Source organism: Benincasa hispida, chromosome 12, assembly GCF_009727055.1.
Source record: "Benincasa hispida cultivar B227 chromosome 12, ASM972705v1, whole genome shotgun sequence".
NCBI classification, from domain to species: domain Eukaryota; kingdom Viridiplantae; phylum Streptophyta; class Magnoliopsida; order Cucurbitales; family Cucurbitaceae; genus Benincasa; species Benincasa hispida.
In genome coordinates this window covers 54,507,022-54,521,771 of record NC_052360.1, presented here as the reverse complement: position 1 = coordinate 54,521,771, position 14,750 = coordinate 54,507,022, and the positions used below count along the sequence as shown (strand labels likewise).

Sequence of the window (14,750 nt, the reverse complement as noted above, 5' to 3'; positions counted from 1 at the left end):
CTAAAAATAGAACTTAATAGTGTTGCAAAGACTTCAAGAGACATAATTTGCATGTAAATAAGAAGTTTAAGAATATGATTATTTGAACAAAAAATTGTAATTTGAAGATTCAAACAGATATATCAAACACTTCTTTATACATTGAATGGCTAGGACAAAAGGATGATTACATTTCAAATGATATTTCATGGAAATGACATCATATACACCACAATGGAGTATTTCATTTTGAAGGCAAAAGGAAGGAATAGTGAGGTCAATTCTTCTTTAATTGTCCAAACATGGCCCAACTCCTTTTTACTTGATGGGATTATTCACTTAACATGTTTCTTTTAACTGCTGTTCAACCTTCACTTTTCTTTTTCCTTTGTTCTCATTCAAATAACTCTCTCAATACTTTCAAACAAGTTATGAAAGAAAAAGAAGGGGCTGATTTCATTCCATTTTTTAAAAAAGAAAAATCAATCATTTTTTGTTGATTAGACAACCTCCTTGATATGAAAACAATGGAGATCCACTCATTACACAATCGAACATGAGTGTCCAATTTTCAAGTTAGAACCACTTTTAAAAATTTTGAATTCATATTTTCTATCTATGTATTTGGTTACTTGTAAAATCCTCTTTTTCCTTGTAATTTCCATTTGATTTTTAGTTTCTTTGTACATTTTGATAACCATTACATTAAATTTGATATTATATATGATTGTACATTTGTCACGTTAACTTTTTTACGAGAGAGTTTGGGGTGTGGGTTTGACATTTTACGCCTAAATCAATGAATCAGGAAGTTTAAATGGAAGTTTTAAGAAATCTACATTTAGAAAGATTATGTTTGGAGACTTGAACATTGAGTGCTATTATTCAAGTTCATGAATTTCTTTAATCAGAGTCAAAATAAACCACTAATCCTAAATATGCCAAATTTATTTCTCTTATGCTTTATATTTTCCATTTATTTTAGTGAAATTTGTTAACTAAGACTCCACGTAATGACACTTGATATTTTATATAGTTGTATATTTGTCGGATTAACTTTTACTAGAGAGTTTGAGCCGTGGTTTTAACACTTTAAGCCTAAGTTCAGGGAATTAGAGAGCTCAAGTGAATGTTCTAAGAAGACTAAGTCTATAAAGATTATGTTTAGAGACTTGAACAGCCACAACTGCAGTTCGAGTTCATGAATTTCTTGAATGAAAATCAAACTCCACATTTAATAGGTTGTTTTAGATAGAATATAGGTTTGAATATTTCTTGGTTGATTGATTAGCACTAGTTGAAATAAATGCAAATGCGTAAAGGCAGATGAGCATGAAGAGAAAGGATGTCCATATGAATATTGGTTGCTGAGTTGATGAGTGTATATTTAATATGGTGACCCAGCATTGGAATGTTCCACCATCAGCTCACTAAATTTTGTCGTCAGATTTTCAAGTTTGCTCTAACTGAATTGACCATCGATAAGGCTCAATAATTATGAGCTTCAGGAATAAACCCACAAGGAAAGGGACAGCCTTTTTTGATGATATGCATACCAACAACAGTGAATCAAACCCGCCTCTTTCCTCTTTCTCTCTCTCATTAAAAAATTGAAACTTTCTTCAAACCCCTCTATTTTTTTCCTTTTTAATTACCATAATCATGTTTAATTGAATATTAGTGACGTAAATCCAAGGTTCAAGGTTACTAAATCCTCAAAAATCATTGATGGGTTCTGATGTGTAAAGGCAGCTTTTTATTATTTCATCGCTCTTTCTTCCATTTTGATCTCCACAAAAATTACACTTTTCAAGAAAAATTTGGGGTCTTTTGAGTATTAGTCGTGAAGCATTTCAAAAGTGCTTCTTGTTGATTAGATAGCACTATTGAGCTTAAGGGGCTGAATCTGTATGCAGAGAGAAGTAAAATTTGAGAGAACCCCAATTGGGGAAGGTAAAAAAGAACGGAGAGATAAAAGCATGATTTGTCAATGTAGTTTGGAATTGTTAAGTGGGTACCCCATATTCAAGCAAAAGCTTCGGGTTTGTGCCTTTTGCAACTGGTTTTGGTGGACCATAATGAGAAGAAGAAGGAGATTGATGCAAACTCGCCTTCAATGGACCACTGAGGTTGAATTTTTTTTCTTTTTTCTTTTCCTTTCCATGGCCATGAACAAAGAGATCCCTACTATTCCCTTCTCTTTAAGTCTTGAGCCATTTTCTCTCTCTATTTCTGCACTCTGTACTGTTCAGACTTTGTACTTGGTGGGTTATTCGGGAGAGGCCCTCTTGGGATTAAGTGAAAAGAAGTTTGATAAATCAGCTTCTTTCTCTTTCTTTTCCTTCTCTCTTTTTTCACAACATTGTTTTCTCCTGATTCAGAATCTGGGTCATCGCTTCTTATGCTTTTCAAGTTTGTTTTCACTTTCTTCTCCGTCTTCTGTTTGAGAAAATGCATGTGTCATTTTGTTCTTCTATTGGGTTTTTTTACTGAGTTTGTTTTGGTGATTTGGGGAACAAATGAGTAGTAAACAGGGAAACTTGGTTGGATTGCATGTCATTGTATTGAACTTCAAAGTTCACCTGCCATTTGGGGAAGGGAAATCCCACTTGGGGTTCTCTCTCTTTCTCTTTCTTTTTCTTCTGACCACAACTCATTAACCTAGAGAGATTCCTAAAAGATAACAGAGGAAGCTGCATGAAGAATCACAGAAACAATGAGCGATGGGAATTCGAAGAAAAGCAAGGTGTTTCTCTTTCTTCTACTTGAAACAAGTCTTTTTCCTTATGGGAAATTGATTTTTGTTTCTTCTTAACTGTTTGTTGCAGCTCTCATGGTCCAAGAAGATGGTTACAAAATGGTTCAATATCAAGAGTAAAAGTGGAAGTGGAGATTATCAGGCAGATCACGGTATTTATGAAAGTGAATCTCAAACACCTTCCTTCTTTTTTAGTAGAGATTTTTCTCCTCTATATTAAAGTTGCACTATAATCTCATATCTTGTCTTGGTAGCTTTATTGAATCTCAAATCCAAACATTCAATTACACTGCTCCGTACCTTGATGGTTTCCTGATTCTCTTGATTCCCATTTTATACGAATCTTTCTGCAACCAAATAAAGAATTGGGATATTTGCTAGTTGTAGTAATGGATTATTGGTGCTAGTCTGTTAGAAGCTGATTTCAGTACAAGGTTCATGTGCTAACTAATAGTGTCTCGCTTGTCCAGGAGGTGATGTTGAGTATAGGAATAGTATTTCAATGAGAGAGAATTACACTGGTAAGAAAAGCAAAACAGTTCAAGTATATAAATCTGTCACTTTATTTCTAAACCAATCCACTTTCTAAATCCTTGAATCTTTTTCTCTGTATCTCTCTCTCCACAGATGAATCTAGTAAGAGCATAGAGCATAGCCACCATGGACATATGAATATCGACAATCCTCGTATCATAGATGTTCAGGACTATAGGTGTATATGATTTTTTTCCTTTTAAAGATCAAGTTTCATATTGCACGTTTTGTTGATCTGTAATTTAACTACCAGTACTTCTATGTTTGTTTTGGGAGCAGCATTTTTGTTGCTACATGGAACGTCGGTGGCAGATCCCCTCCTAGTAATCTAAGTTTAGAAGACTGGCTTCATACCTCAGCCCCTGCAGACATTTACGTACTTGGGTATGAGTAGATTCGATACATCTGAGTGTGCGTTTTCTGCCAAGTTTCTTAATTTTAGCTCTTGAATTATTTTATAAAATCATACTCAAATTATGCGAGGTTGTGATTTATGATGCAGTATACTAGCCTGAGATACCCCTACTGTTTTAAAGAAACAAAACTTAAAATTTTATCTACTTCTACCATGTCTTTCAGATTTCAAGAGATAGTTCCACTTAATGCTGGTAATGTGTTGGGCGCAGAGGACAGCGGTCCTGCCAGGAAATGGCTAACCCTCATTCGGAAAACACTAAACAATCTTCCCGTCTCAAGTGGAGATAAAATGTGCTACATGCCATTTCCCACCCCTAAGCCAGCCATAGAATTGAATGATGATTTTGAGGAATCAATGAGGCTCAAGGACTCATCTTACTGTCGTCGTCGATCTTTTCATACAACTAATAGCGGTAGACCATCTAACGACCAGTCAACTGCTCTGCCTCAACTTGATAGAAGATTTAGCATCTCTAATCATGTGATCTTTGACCACCGGCCCAGTGACTACGAATCCAGTTTCAGATGGGGACACAGGCTAAGCAACTATAACAGGCAAAGTGATTATTGTAGGCAAAGCAATGACTCAAGGCTGAGTGACTATTCCAAATGGGGATCATCCGAAGATGATGGATGCCATGGGGATTTGACAAGTGAAACTTTATTCTCACCACCGTTATATAACGGATCCACATCCAAGGAAGATGAACTCAGAAGTTTGGGACATTCACGGTATTGCTTGGTTTCTAATAAACAAATGGTTGGCATTTTTCTCACAATATGGGTCAGGAGTGAATTGAAGGATAGAATACGGGACGTGAAAGTATCCTGTGTTGGTAGAGGATTGATGGGTTATCTAGGAAATAAGGTACATATTTTAGTAGTTACTGTGTTTTGTATCTTCTTGTGGCTCCCCAGAAGTATAAAATAAGCTTGTTATTAAGTAACTTAGTATATTCTGCATGTTTTATTGCAGGGATCAATTTCAGTCAGTTTGTCTTTGCATCAAACAAGCTTTTGCTTCATCTGTAGTCACTTAACCTCAGGACAGAAACAGGGTGATGAGCTAAGAAGGAACTCTGATGTGATGGAGATCCTGAAGAAGACCCGGTTTCGGTGTGATCGAGGTTTGCCTCATCAGAAGTCACCCCAAACAATCCTTGAGCACGAGTTAGATCCTTACTCTCCAGCGTTCAGTTATTCCATTATTGCTTGCAGTTAGATGAAGCTGAGAATTGAAAATGGAATAGATAAAAACCTATATATATATATATATATATATGTTAATAATTTGAGACAATTGCATAACACATGTTAGGCCAGTTCATTTTCAACTGATTTATTCATGGGTTAGTATCTAGTAATTTTGCTTTAGAAAGTATAAATCAAAGTCATGAACCATGCATGCCTATGTTTGATGCATTCATTCAATTTGATGTTCTTTATCTGTCTACCGACACTGCCTAAAAATATTTTAACTATGAGTTGATCTTCCAGTCGAATTATCTGGTTTGGAGATTTAAATTACCGAATCGCTTTATCTCACCGCTCTGCCAAGGCACTTGTTGAGATGCAAAATTGGAGAGTGTTGCTTGAGAATGATCAGGCACGTTTATAATTATTCCTGTGATGAGTAGTTTTGTGTTCTAAATGCTTTGTTTTACCTGATATCATTAGTAATGCAACTTTTTTATTTAAATCATTTCCTTCTTAGCAGTTACGTAATGAGCAGAATTACGGCCGAGTCTTTGTTGGATGGAACGAAGGCAATATATATTTTCCACCCACTTACAAATACTCAAATAATTCAGATCAATACTCTGGGGATGGTATGTACTGGAAGGAGAAACGTCGGACTCCTGCTTGGTAAGAATGGCTCTCAAGTAAGTTTACTGCACCAAGAACAACCCCTCCCTGAGTTCTTATATCTGTCTGTTAATTTTTTGGTCGAAGGTGTGATCGGATTCTGTGGTATGGACAAGGTCTCCGTCAATTATCGTATGTCCGGGGTGAATCCCGGTTTTCAGATCATAGACCTGTTTATGGCATGTTTTGTGCTGAGGTAGAGTCAAACCATGGCCAATTAAAGAAAAACATGAGTTCTAGTTCCAAGATTGATGTGGAGGAGCTTTTACCATACTCTCATGGATATACTGAACTGAACTTTTACTGAAAGAGTGTAATGGCTGGGACTGGTGTTTATGTAAGCTCTCTCTCTCTGTCTCATCTGATCTTTCACTTTTACAAAATCTATTATTGTGAGAGGTTCCAGTTTATCTCAGTTCTTTCTTTTTTTTTCACACATGAAGAAACCAACTATGAAAGTACTTCATCTTCGCCTTAAACCAGCTCCAGGAGAAATGATATTTGAAGAATTCCAGGTGAACTACTTAACATCATAGTAGATTTTCAAGTTCAACCTTCATCTAGGCTGATATAGGCAATGGACATAATGTATAAAAGCATAATCATTAAACAGCATTATTATGTTTGGGATGGTAAATTTGCATCTCAATTTGAATTTGGAAGCATGATTCTTTTCGTTAACAGGAAATTTTGAATCATCGGTCAATCCGATCCTTATGCTTTGCACTTGTTTACCATATTGCAGCCATGATGGTGAACAAACATCAAACAGTTCTCAGAAATCTTTCATGTCCATAAAGCAGGAGGGTCAGTGTTTCCTTCAAATGATGGTTTTCTTTTGGTTTACTTCTCTTCGTTACTTATCCTTATTCTTCTTGTCAGATATTAAAATGTTGGAATTGGGTTGAATTACACAGACCCACAGTGGTTTCCAACATATCATGATCTCAAATAATCAGAACTCCATATATTTCTCAGGTATAGTATGGTTTGTACATTGATCACTTTTATTAGTTAGTTTTTCAAAATGGAATTTTAATGGTATACTTATGTATAGGTAATTGATTGGTAGATTATGATGGTGATGATTTTATTTTGGCCTGGAATAAACAATCACTTAAAACTCCAGCCGAATAACAGGTAAATAAATACTGTCTATGTCGCCCCTCATTGAAACTTTTGACGCTCGGGGTTGTACCGGCATTCTCAAAAAGTGGAACAAAAGGTAAAGCTAGTTTAGAATATTTTCTAAATGGTTAAGAACACAAAGAAAGTCATTCCAAAATGGGCATATTGTATTAATGTTAGACCTTTGCTTTTGCAGCAAGAGTTATTCTGAAGAGAATACAAGAACAAGGATTGAGGAATGGTCTTGAAAATTTGGAATGTTTGGTACAGAACTAACCGAGGATGAACCCAACGAATCAACCGGAAAATCTTGTATTCTACTTCCGTTTGAAGCAGTAGGATGGACTGCTGGTCAGTCTGATCCCACCTGAGAAGAGGTAGCTAGAAATTTGGAAGACTTTTTTTGTTAAGTGAACCTCCGACCTTAAGAAGAAGAATATATGTCAATTATTGGGAAAGAAGATTGAGAGCTTGATTTTAAGCATAAGTTTTCAATCCCTCTATAGTACAATAGTGGGCTCCCTCAATGTTTTTATCATTTAGGACATGTTTTGAGAGGCTAGAAAGTAATGGGTTTGCAATAGATTGTAATTCCAAGCTCACGTTTGGTTTAACATTTCATCTTAATCTTCATCATAATCTTGATTCTTACATTCCCTACTTCTAGATTCTAATTAGAATTTTCGTTTTTCCTCCATTAAAACCATGCTTCCTCCTTCCTCTTTTTCAACCATTTCGATGGCGGATCATTGTGCTCTCAACTACAAGTTCGATTCGGAGTCCATTTATGATATGCTTTTGACTCAACCTTTTCAAGGGATTTTAGGGAAAAGAAAAAAAAAGGAGAGCAGAAAACGGAGGAAGGAGAGTTGTGGGCAATAGCCTTTGGTGAAGTTCTTTGCTTTTGGTGATTAAGTTAATTTGTGAATTAGCTTTCAAACTATAGACACTAAGAGCCCATTTAATAAAATTCTTGTTTCTTCTATCATGTTTCTATTTCTATTTTTTAAGAAACTAACGTTTGATAACGGTTTTTGTTTCTTGTTTTAAAAATTTGAGAAACATTTCTAAATTGGAGTCAGAATTTGGGAATTATCAAAAATAGTTTCTCTCTGTTCCATTATTATGACTTTAAATGTTGGCTTGGTTGGTTGTGGGACATTATATTTTAGGTTCGATTCCAAGGGAATACAGTTTTGTTTTATTTTTTTTATTTTTATCTATTTTCTATTATTTTCTTTATTAATTTGGCCATATTTCTTTATTATATTTGTCTTTTACATTTCTTTCTTCCTTTTATATTTTTTCAAGACAAATGAATTGAGTGAAAAATAATATTTTAGATTAAATTTTAACAATGAACGATAGAAACAATTATATGATAGTTATTAACTTTGCATCGAGACTTTATGTATTAATATAAATATTTGGAGCGATTGAATAAATGACTAAAATTAAATGACGTTTTGAAAAAATTTGGTGAAAATGGTCAAATGACTAATTATAATACTATTTAAAATTTAATAATGGACAATAATACCCCTGCTAACAAATTCTTAAAATTATGGTATATTTCAAAGAAATATCTAACAACCTAAAACAAGATTTAATAAACTCAGCTACCCAAAATATCATAAATTTGAAATTTGAATATACATTTATTGTGAAATAAACAATAAAAAACTATTTCAATCAAATAGCACATCAAAACTAACTTTAGTTATAAAAAATAATAGCATATGAATGAAAATTAGTTAGAATCTGAAAACATAATCTTGACCTGATTTTCATCGAGTAACTCAAAATTTAGACATGAAATAAGTAAATGCGTGACATTCAAAATAGCTATCAAATGAAGTCTAATTAGACTCACAAATACTAGGGGTGTTAAAAAAAACTCGATAGACCTGAAAAAATCGATCAACCCAATCCAACTCGTGCGGTTTGGGTTGTGTTATCAACTCGTTTGGATTGGTTGAGTTCAAATAAATAAAAATTTGATGGGTTGGGTTGGTTCATAGGTTCACCTAATATAACCCAAGCTAACCTGAACCAATCCGAATTTATTATTAACTTTAAAATATATTTTCTTTTTGTTACTTATAACACAATTATTTATACATATATTGATTTTAATTTTATTTAATTCCAATATTTTTGGATAATTATTCTTCAACAACTCTTAAAGGTAGTTTCTTTGCAATTTAAAAAGAAAATTTTCACTATATAAATTGAAATTGGGTAGTTATTCTTAATTCAATATATGAAAATAATTAAATTAATTTTTTACATATTTACCTTTTGTTTCTTTTTAGAACAAAATTTTAAATAAATGACTCAATTAACCCGAACCAAACTAACCCAAATATTTCACGGTTGGGTTGGGTTGGGTTCATTTTTTAATAAGGTTATTTGGGTTGATAGAGGTTATTTGGGTTGAAGAAATTTAAACTCTAACAATTGGATTGGGTCCAAAAAGTCTATCAACCTAACCTAACCCAACCCATGAACACCCCTAACAAATACCTTACTCATAAATAATTAAAATTTTGTCGTATATTGCCACACATACTAAATTTAACTGAAATCTATGTTGGTCTATACCATAATACATTCTAATATCTAGAATCTTTTCATATTTTGTCATACCTCTTATGAAGGAAACAGGATGGGTTCCAAATCCCAATTTTTACAGAACTTACAATTTTGAAAAACAAATCATTATGCATTTAAAATAAAATAACATGCTTATAAGTAAAAAAAAAAATAAAAAAAAAAGGAGTAAGAGAATATGGAGAATAGAGACTTACCCTTGAAGATCTAATCTTCACGTTTTTCCTTTTCTACAAAATTCACGAACAAATTGATCTCCAAATGGCCACCATGAATGAGTCCTCTGTATTCTCCAGGATGAGAATCACAAAAGTTGTGGGCTCTGTGATTTTTGGGAGGGAATAAGAGTTGAGAGAGGAGAAGAGAGATTGGGAGGCTTTTTTATTCTTCTTAGAGAGAATCTTCTGTCATCTACACTCTGTCAAAACGAAGAAGAAGATGATAGTCACTCCCAACCACTCACAAAATACGTGGGTTGAGAGAGAATAGGGGAAGGAAGTTATTTCCCTCCCTTAATTTCAAAATTAAGACTGAAAATGAATATAATTTTAATATATATAATATATATATATATATATATATATATATATATATATATATATATATATAACACTTATTATATGTATATATATAGGTATATAGCTATATATTATATTCATATTAAACATTAACCAATGTCAGTTAATATTGTATCACATATAATATAACTTATAGTTTCAGTTCTCAATTCATAATTAATATTTGAATCATATTCATATTTATTTCCTCTCAAATAAACTTTATATTATAATGTATTAATACATTATAGTAATTATATCATATGTAATTAAATTCAATTAATTATATCACATATAAGTAATTCTCTCAATTAATTTGCGCAATTCAAATTAATCCAAATTGATTCTTATTTAATCCCGGTTGAGCTATAGAGGGGACCTCATGGACCTATAGTTTGAAGCTCCAATGATACTTGAATAATTATTTAAACTTCTTTAATTATATTATTCAACAATTTATGTGTCTATTAGATATAACCAATCAACAGTGCAATGACCCTTCACAAATTGCTCGTGAGTACAGTTGGATCAAGATTATCGTTTTGCCCCTATAGTTACATTTAACTCCTTAAGTACCACCGATCCCTCTAATGAACAATAAATCAAGTCCAACTATGACTAGACCCTTCTCAAGCCAAGAGAGGGTGTGACGCCACATTGTTCAAGTCCTAGAAATCAGCCCTTAAGGGAGTAATTTATCTACTTTCCTTGACCTCAGGGAATGAGTGAATTCTATCTTATGTAGTTGTATTCCCAACTCCTTAATCAGACGAATCCCCCAAAATGATAGGCTTGTTAAGTCGGCGATTTGACCACTCTCACCCATACAAATCAAAGGATCACCTTCATAGGTAGAAGTTTACAACTCACCCAAGATTTATGTCATGTCACCTATGGTCATCCTAGTGAAATGTAAATTTCTATTATAAACGGTGTTAAATAATGAAACTAGTCATTTCGTGGTCCGGTCTTATACAAACTTCTTTGTATATAATAGCTCTACTTACAGATAAGATGTTTATAGGAAATGGTCGTAATTCCATTTTTACAATTTTTTTTTCATTATCCTTTGTGGAAAATCGTTAGGTATTAGAAAATTATAAAAATGTCTCTATATGAATGATCAAGAACAAATCATTTGTAGCACTTTACAACAATTGTAACATCTACAAAGTGGGTCGTACTCGTAGTGTCACCAGGATAAGGTACCCAGCCTTATCCATCTACTACAGACCATTTAGATTATCACTTAAACATGATCCACTTATATGTCTCCACATACATGTTTAAGCTATAGAAGATAATCTTGGACTTTAGTTTATTGGTTTGTGGGTTTAATGCTACTAAATGTCAAATAAAACATCTCATATTTTATTAAATAAATAAAATGTTTGTACAATACAATTACAAACTACAAGACCCTACGAGATTTAGGGCATCAACCTCAACAATCTCTCACTCGTCTTAAAGCTAGTGGGGTGTACAATATACAAGTCACACGAATATACAAGTATACAAAACAATAAACTAGGGCATAAAACACACCTAGTACAAAATCTCCCACTTGTCCTAGACTATATGTGGCATGTCCCGTAGACTCATACTCTTCAGGTGACCTTCATACACCTTAGCCATGAGGATCTTTGTAAATGAATCAGCAACGTTGTGCTTCAATGAAATCTGCGTGACGATCACATCTCCTTGATGCATAATCTCTCGGATGAGATGATACTTTCTCTCTATGTGCTTCTCACATTTGTGACTCCGAGGCTCTCGAAAATTAGTCACAACACCACTATTATCACAATAAAGTATGATGGACTTTGACATGTCTAGAACCTCTTCCAGATCAGTTAGGAATTTCCTGAGCCACACAGCTTCCTTAGCAGCTTCACAAGCCGTTATGTACTTAGCCTCCATGGTGGAGTCAGCAATGTACCCCTGCATGGTGCTCCTCCAGATTATTGCTCCTCCTGTTGGGGATGATGCCCTAAACTCTCGTGTCCTGTAGTTGGTAAATACAGTTTTTGAACAAATGCTTGTGATTTATAACATATGATATTTTCTTCACTTTTGTCTATGAACATTGGATGTTTTATTTGCTTTACCACAAACCAATAAACTAAAATCCCTGGTTGTCGTTTGTAACTTAAGCATGTATGTGGAGACATACAAGTGGATCATGCTTTACGTGATAACCAAAATGGTCTGTAGTATATGGATATAGGAGGGAAACCTTATCCTGGTAACGCTATGGATGAGACCCGCTTTGTAGAATAGTTACAAGTGTTGTGACTTGCTACAGATGGTTTGATCCTAATCATTCATATGGGAACATGCGAGTGGGGGCATCCTATACAAAGAGTTTGTATAAGACCGGACCATGAAGTGTTATAATCTCGTTATATAACGTCGTTTATGACATAGACTTCACTTCACTAAGATGACCATAGGTAACATGACCTCAATCCTTAGTGAGTTGGGAACTCCTGCCTTTGAAGGCAGTCTTTTGATTTGCATGGGTGCGAGTGGCCAGATCTCTGACTCAAACCTACTACTTTGGGGATTTGTCTAATTTGGGAGTTGGGAACTCCGCTACACAAGATGGAATTCACTCTTTCCTCGAAACAGGGGTAAGTAGATAGATTGCTCCCTTAAGGGCTGATTCTAGGGCTTGGACGATGTGATGCCACACACCTTCTTATGGCCCGAGAGGTGTCCACACATAGTAGGACTATGTTGTATTGTTCATTAGAGGGATCGGTGGTACTTAAGGAGTTAGATGTAACTACAGGGGAAAAACAATAAATTGGTCCAGTTGTACTTACAAGCATCTGTGAAAGGTTATCATACTGTTGATTGGTTATATCCGATAGACACAGAAATATATTTGTGGTGAGAATAGTGCAGTTGTCGGTCTTTAGTGGAATGTCTAGCAGTTAAAAAATGGTGGATCTCGTGACTCTAGTCAGCTATTCATGTACTTTTGGAGCTTCGAGCCATAGGTCCATAAGGTCCCCTAGGTAGCTCAATGGATTCAAGTTGAGAATCGGTTTTTGGGTCAGTTTGAAGTGTTTAAAATGAAAAGAGGGAGTTTGATTATATATGATATGATTGAACTAGTTAATTATATATGATGTGATTGACATCATGTATGAGATACATTATTTGGAGGAAAAATGATACAAATATGATTTATATCTAGTGGAGAAGAAAATACTATGGTTCATATGTTGTATTTGATGTGATATTAAATCATAGATTAATGAGTATAATATGATTATATTTAATTTTTATTTTTGGACAATTATAGGATAGTTGTGCTAACATTTTCTCCGTAACTGCGTGATAGTAGGAGGTTTCATTCAGTTTTCGTAACTGAAGAATAAAATGAAATCATTTTCATTTTGCAAGGGATCGGTCATTCACTCACATTGTAGTATATACTGCCTATCGCATAGCAAACCGCAAGACTACACGATAGCTCAACATTTCTACAAGATTGTATACATGCGTGCAGCTTATTAAACGATCGCATAGGATTTACTAAATGATCGTCTAGTTTTTTCCTAAACGATCGTGCGTTCGAGCGTTTACTAAATGATTGTCTATACGATCACGGTCTATTTACTAAACAATCATGTACTGCTTCCTAAACGATCAAACATTGTCTATACGATAGGCATCAGCCTTCCCCCGCTTGCTTGGTCGTGGTATATGATCTTCTCTTCCTCCGTCCCTCTATAAAATCCAACAGAGCCCACACCTCCTGGATTCTTACACCGAAAATATCGAGGATTCTAAGTGGTGGTGTCCTCCCTGTTGCTGTGTTCGTGTGGAGGCCATTCATGGGTAGATGACTGTGATTTGGTGAATGACTGAAGTGGACGTTCTCAGCGAGAGTGAGAAGAGAAATTTGTTTGGAGAGAACGAGTTTTCTATGAAGAATGGTTCTTCAACTAGTACATTTCTTGTTCTCTTTGTCGTTTAAGTTTCAAAGCATGCCGGTAATTTTTTGAATATTGCATATCTATTCTATTTGATTGTGAATGCGTTAATTGGTATCAGAGGTACTCTTTGATAAGAGTTTCTTCAATTGGTATCAGAGCCAAGTTCTGATATTCCAAATTCATTCATGCAAAGAATAGCATTTACTTTCTCAGTGGGTAAAAACATGTCTGCTCTCTGTTTAATCGTTAAATAGTTTATGGATGTTGGATTAATGGAGTTTCTGGGATGAAGCCTCTGGTAATTTAAATTCTTTTACATTTGAAGTTAATTGTAAGGGCCTCTGCGTTTTGGGTGTATTAACTGCTATCGAGTCTGTAATTTGAAAGTTGTTTGAATCTGTGAGTCGTTCGTAAAGAAGCTTCAAGGCAAGGGTTGTTGTTCTTCGAGGATGAAGACAACCAAGCGTTGGTCGGGTTATGTAAACAATGGGGTAGACGATCGTTGAGTATCGGATACGCAGGAGCAGGTTGACGTGCGCGCACTAGACGATTGTGTAACTCAACAAGCTTCATCGCTTAGTTCCTGACTACACGATCGCGGGGTAAATCATTTACTTAATTTCTTGTTAAGTGATCTTCTAGACGATCGGGCTTCGTAGCTACGTTGTCGTCTAAACGATCGTTTAAAACTCACATGTTTTTGTCTTGTACGCTAAACGATCGGGTACCTCATGCTTCATCGCATAGTTATTGGTACTCGATCGTAGCTAAACAATCATATACTTGGCCGCGTTTACTAAATGATGGGAGCTTCGCCAGGGCGGTTCAAGGTGAACCGGTTTGCTCGATGAAAAATGTAATAGATAGAGTTTTTTTTTCCAGTTTATAGGCGGTTCATCCTGGTTCATTAATCTTTGTGAATGTACATAGGATGTATGTTTATTTATA

General features: G+C 34.7%; 1 protein-coding gene across 4 annotated transcripts; it reads left to right on the top strand.

Annotated features, from left to right (window-relative positions):
• Positions 1-1,712: 1,712 nt before the first annotated feature.
• Positions 1,713-7,335, top strand: LOC120067695 (type IV inositol polyphosphate 5-phosphatase 7-like). 4 transcript variants are annotated; one of them, XM_039019231.1, is made up of 15 exons: positions 1,720-2,725; positions 2,808-2,889; positions 3,208-3,258; positions 3,365-3,449; positions 3,551-3,655; positions 3,851-4,556; positions 4,665-4,858; positions 5,186-5,294; positions 5,406-5,554; positions 5,642-5,891; positions 5,998-6,069; positions 6,300-6,361; positions 6,437-6,532; positions 6,612-6,779; positions 6,879-7,335. In XM_039019231.1, exons 1-10 carry the CDS (start codon positions 2,696-2,698, stop codon positions 5,859-5,861), a joined length of 1,731 nt encoding a protein of 576 aa, XP_038875159.1. In that variant the 5' UTR covers positions 1,720-2,695; the 3' UTR covers positions 5,862-5,891; positions 5,998-6,069; positions 6,300-6,361; positions 6,437-6,532; positions 6,612-6,779; positions 6,879-7,335. The 4 variants fall into 4 exon arrangements, with proteins under 4 accessions (XP_038875160.1, XP_038875159.1, XP_038875158.1 ...); XM_039019230.1 differs by having other exon boundaries at positions 1,722-2,725; positions 2,808-2,901; positions 6,695-6,779; XM_039019229.1 differs by having other exon boundaries at positions 1,722-2,725; positions 2,808-2,901.
• The last annotated feature ends 7,415 nt before the right edge of the window (positions 7,336-14,750 follow it).

What these genes read in the sequence shown, in the direction of transcription:
- LOC120067695 (XM_039019230.1), top strand. Translation starts at nt 2,696, where the DNA reads ATGAGCGATGGGAATTCGAAGAAAAGCAAG. An exon ending in ATAGATGTTCAGGACTATAG is followed by an intron (nt 3,450 to 3,550) that starts GTGTATATGATT and finishes TTTTGGGAGCAG; the next exon opens with CATTTTTGTTGCTACATGGA. An exon ending in GCAGACATTTACGTACTTGG is followed by an intron (nt 3,656 to 3,850) that starts GTATGAGTAGAT and finishes CATGTCTTTCAG; the next exon opens with ATTTCAAGAGATAGTTCCAC.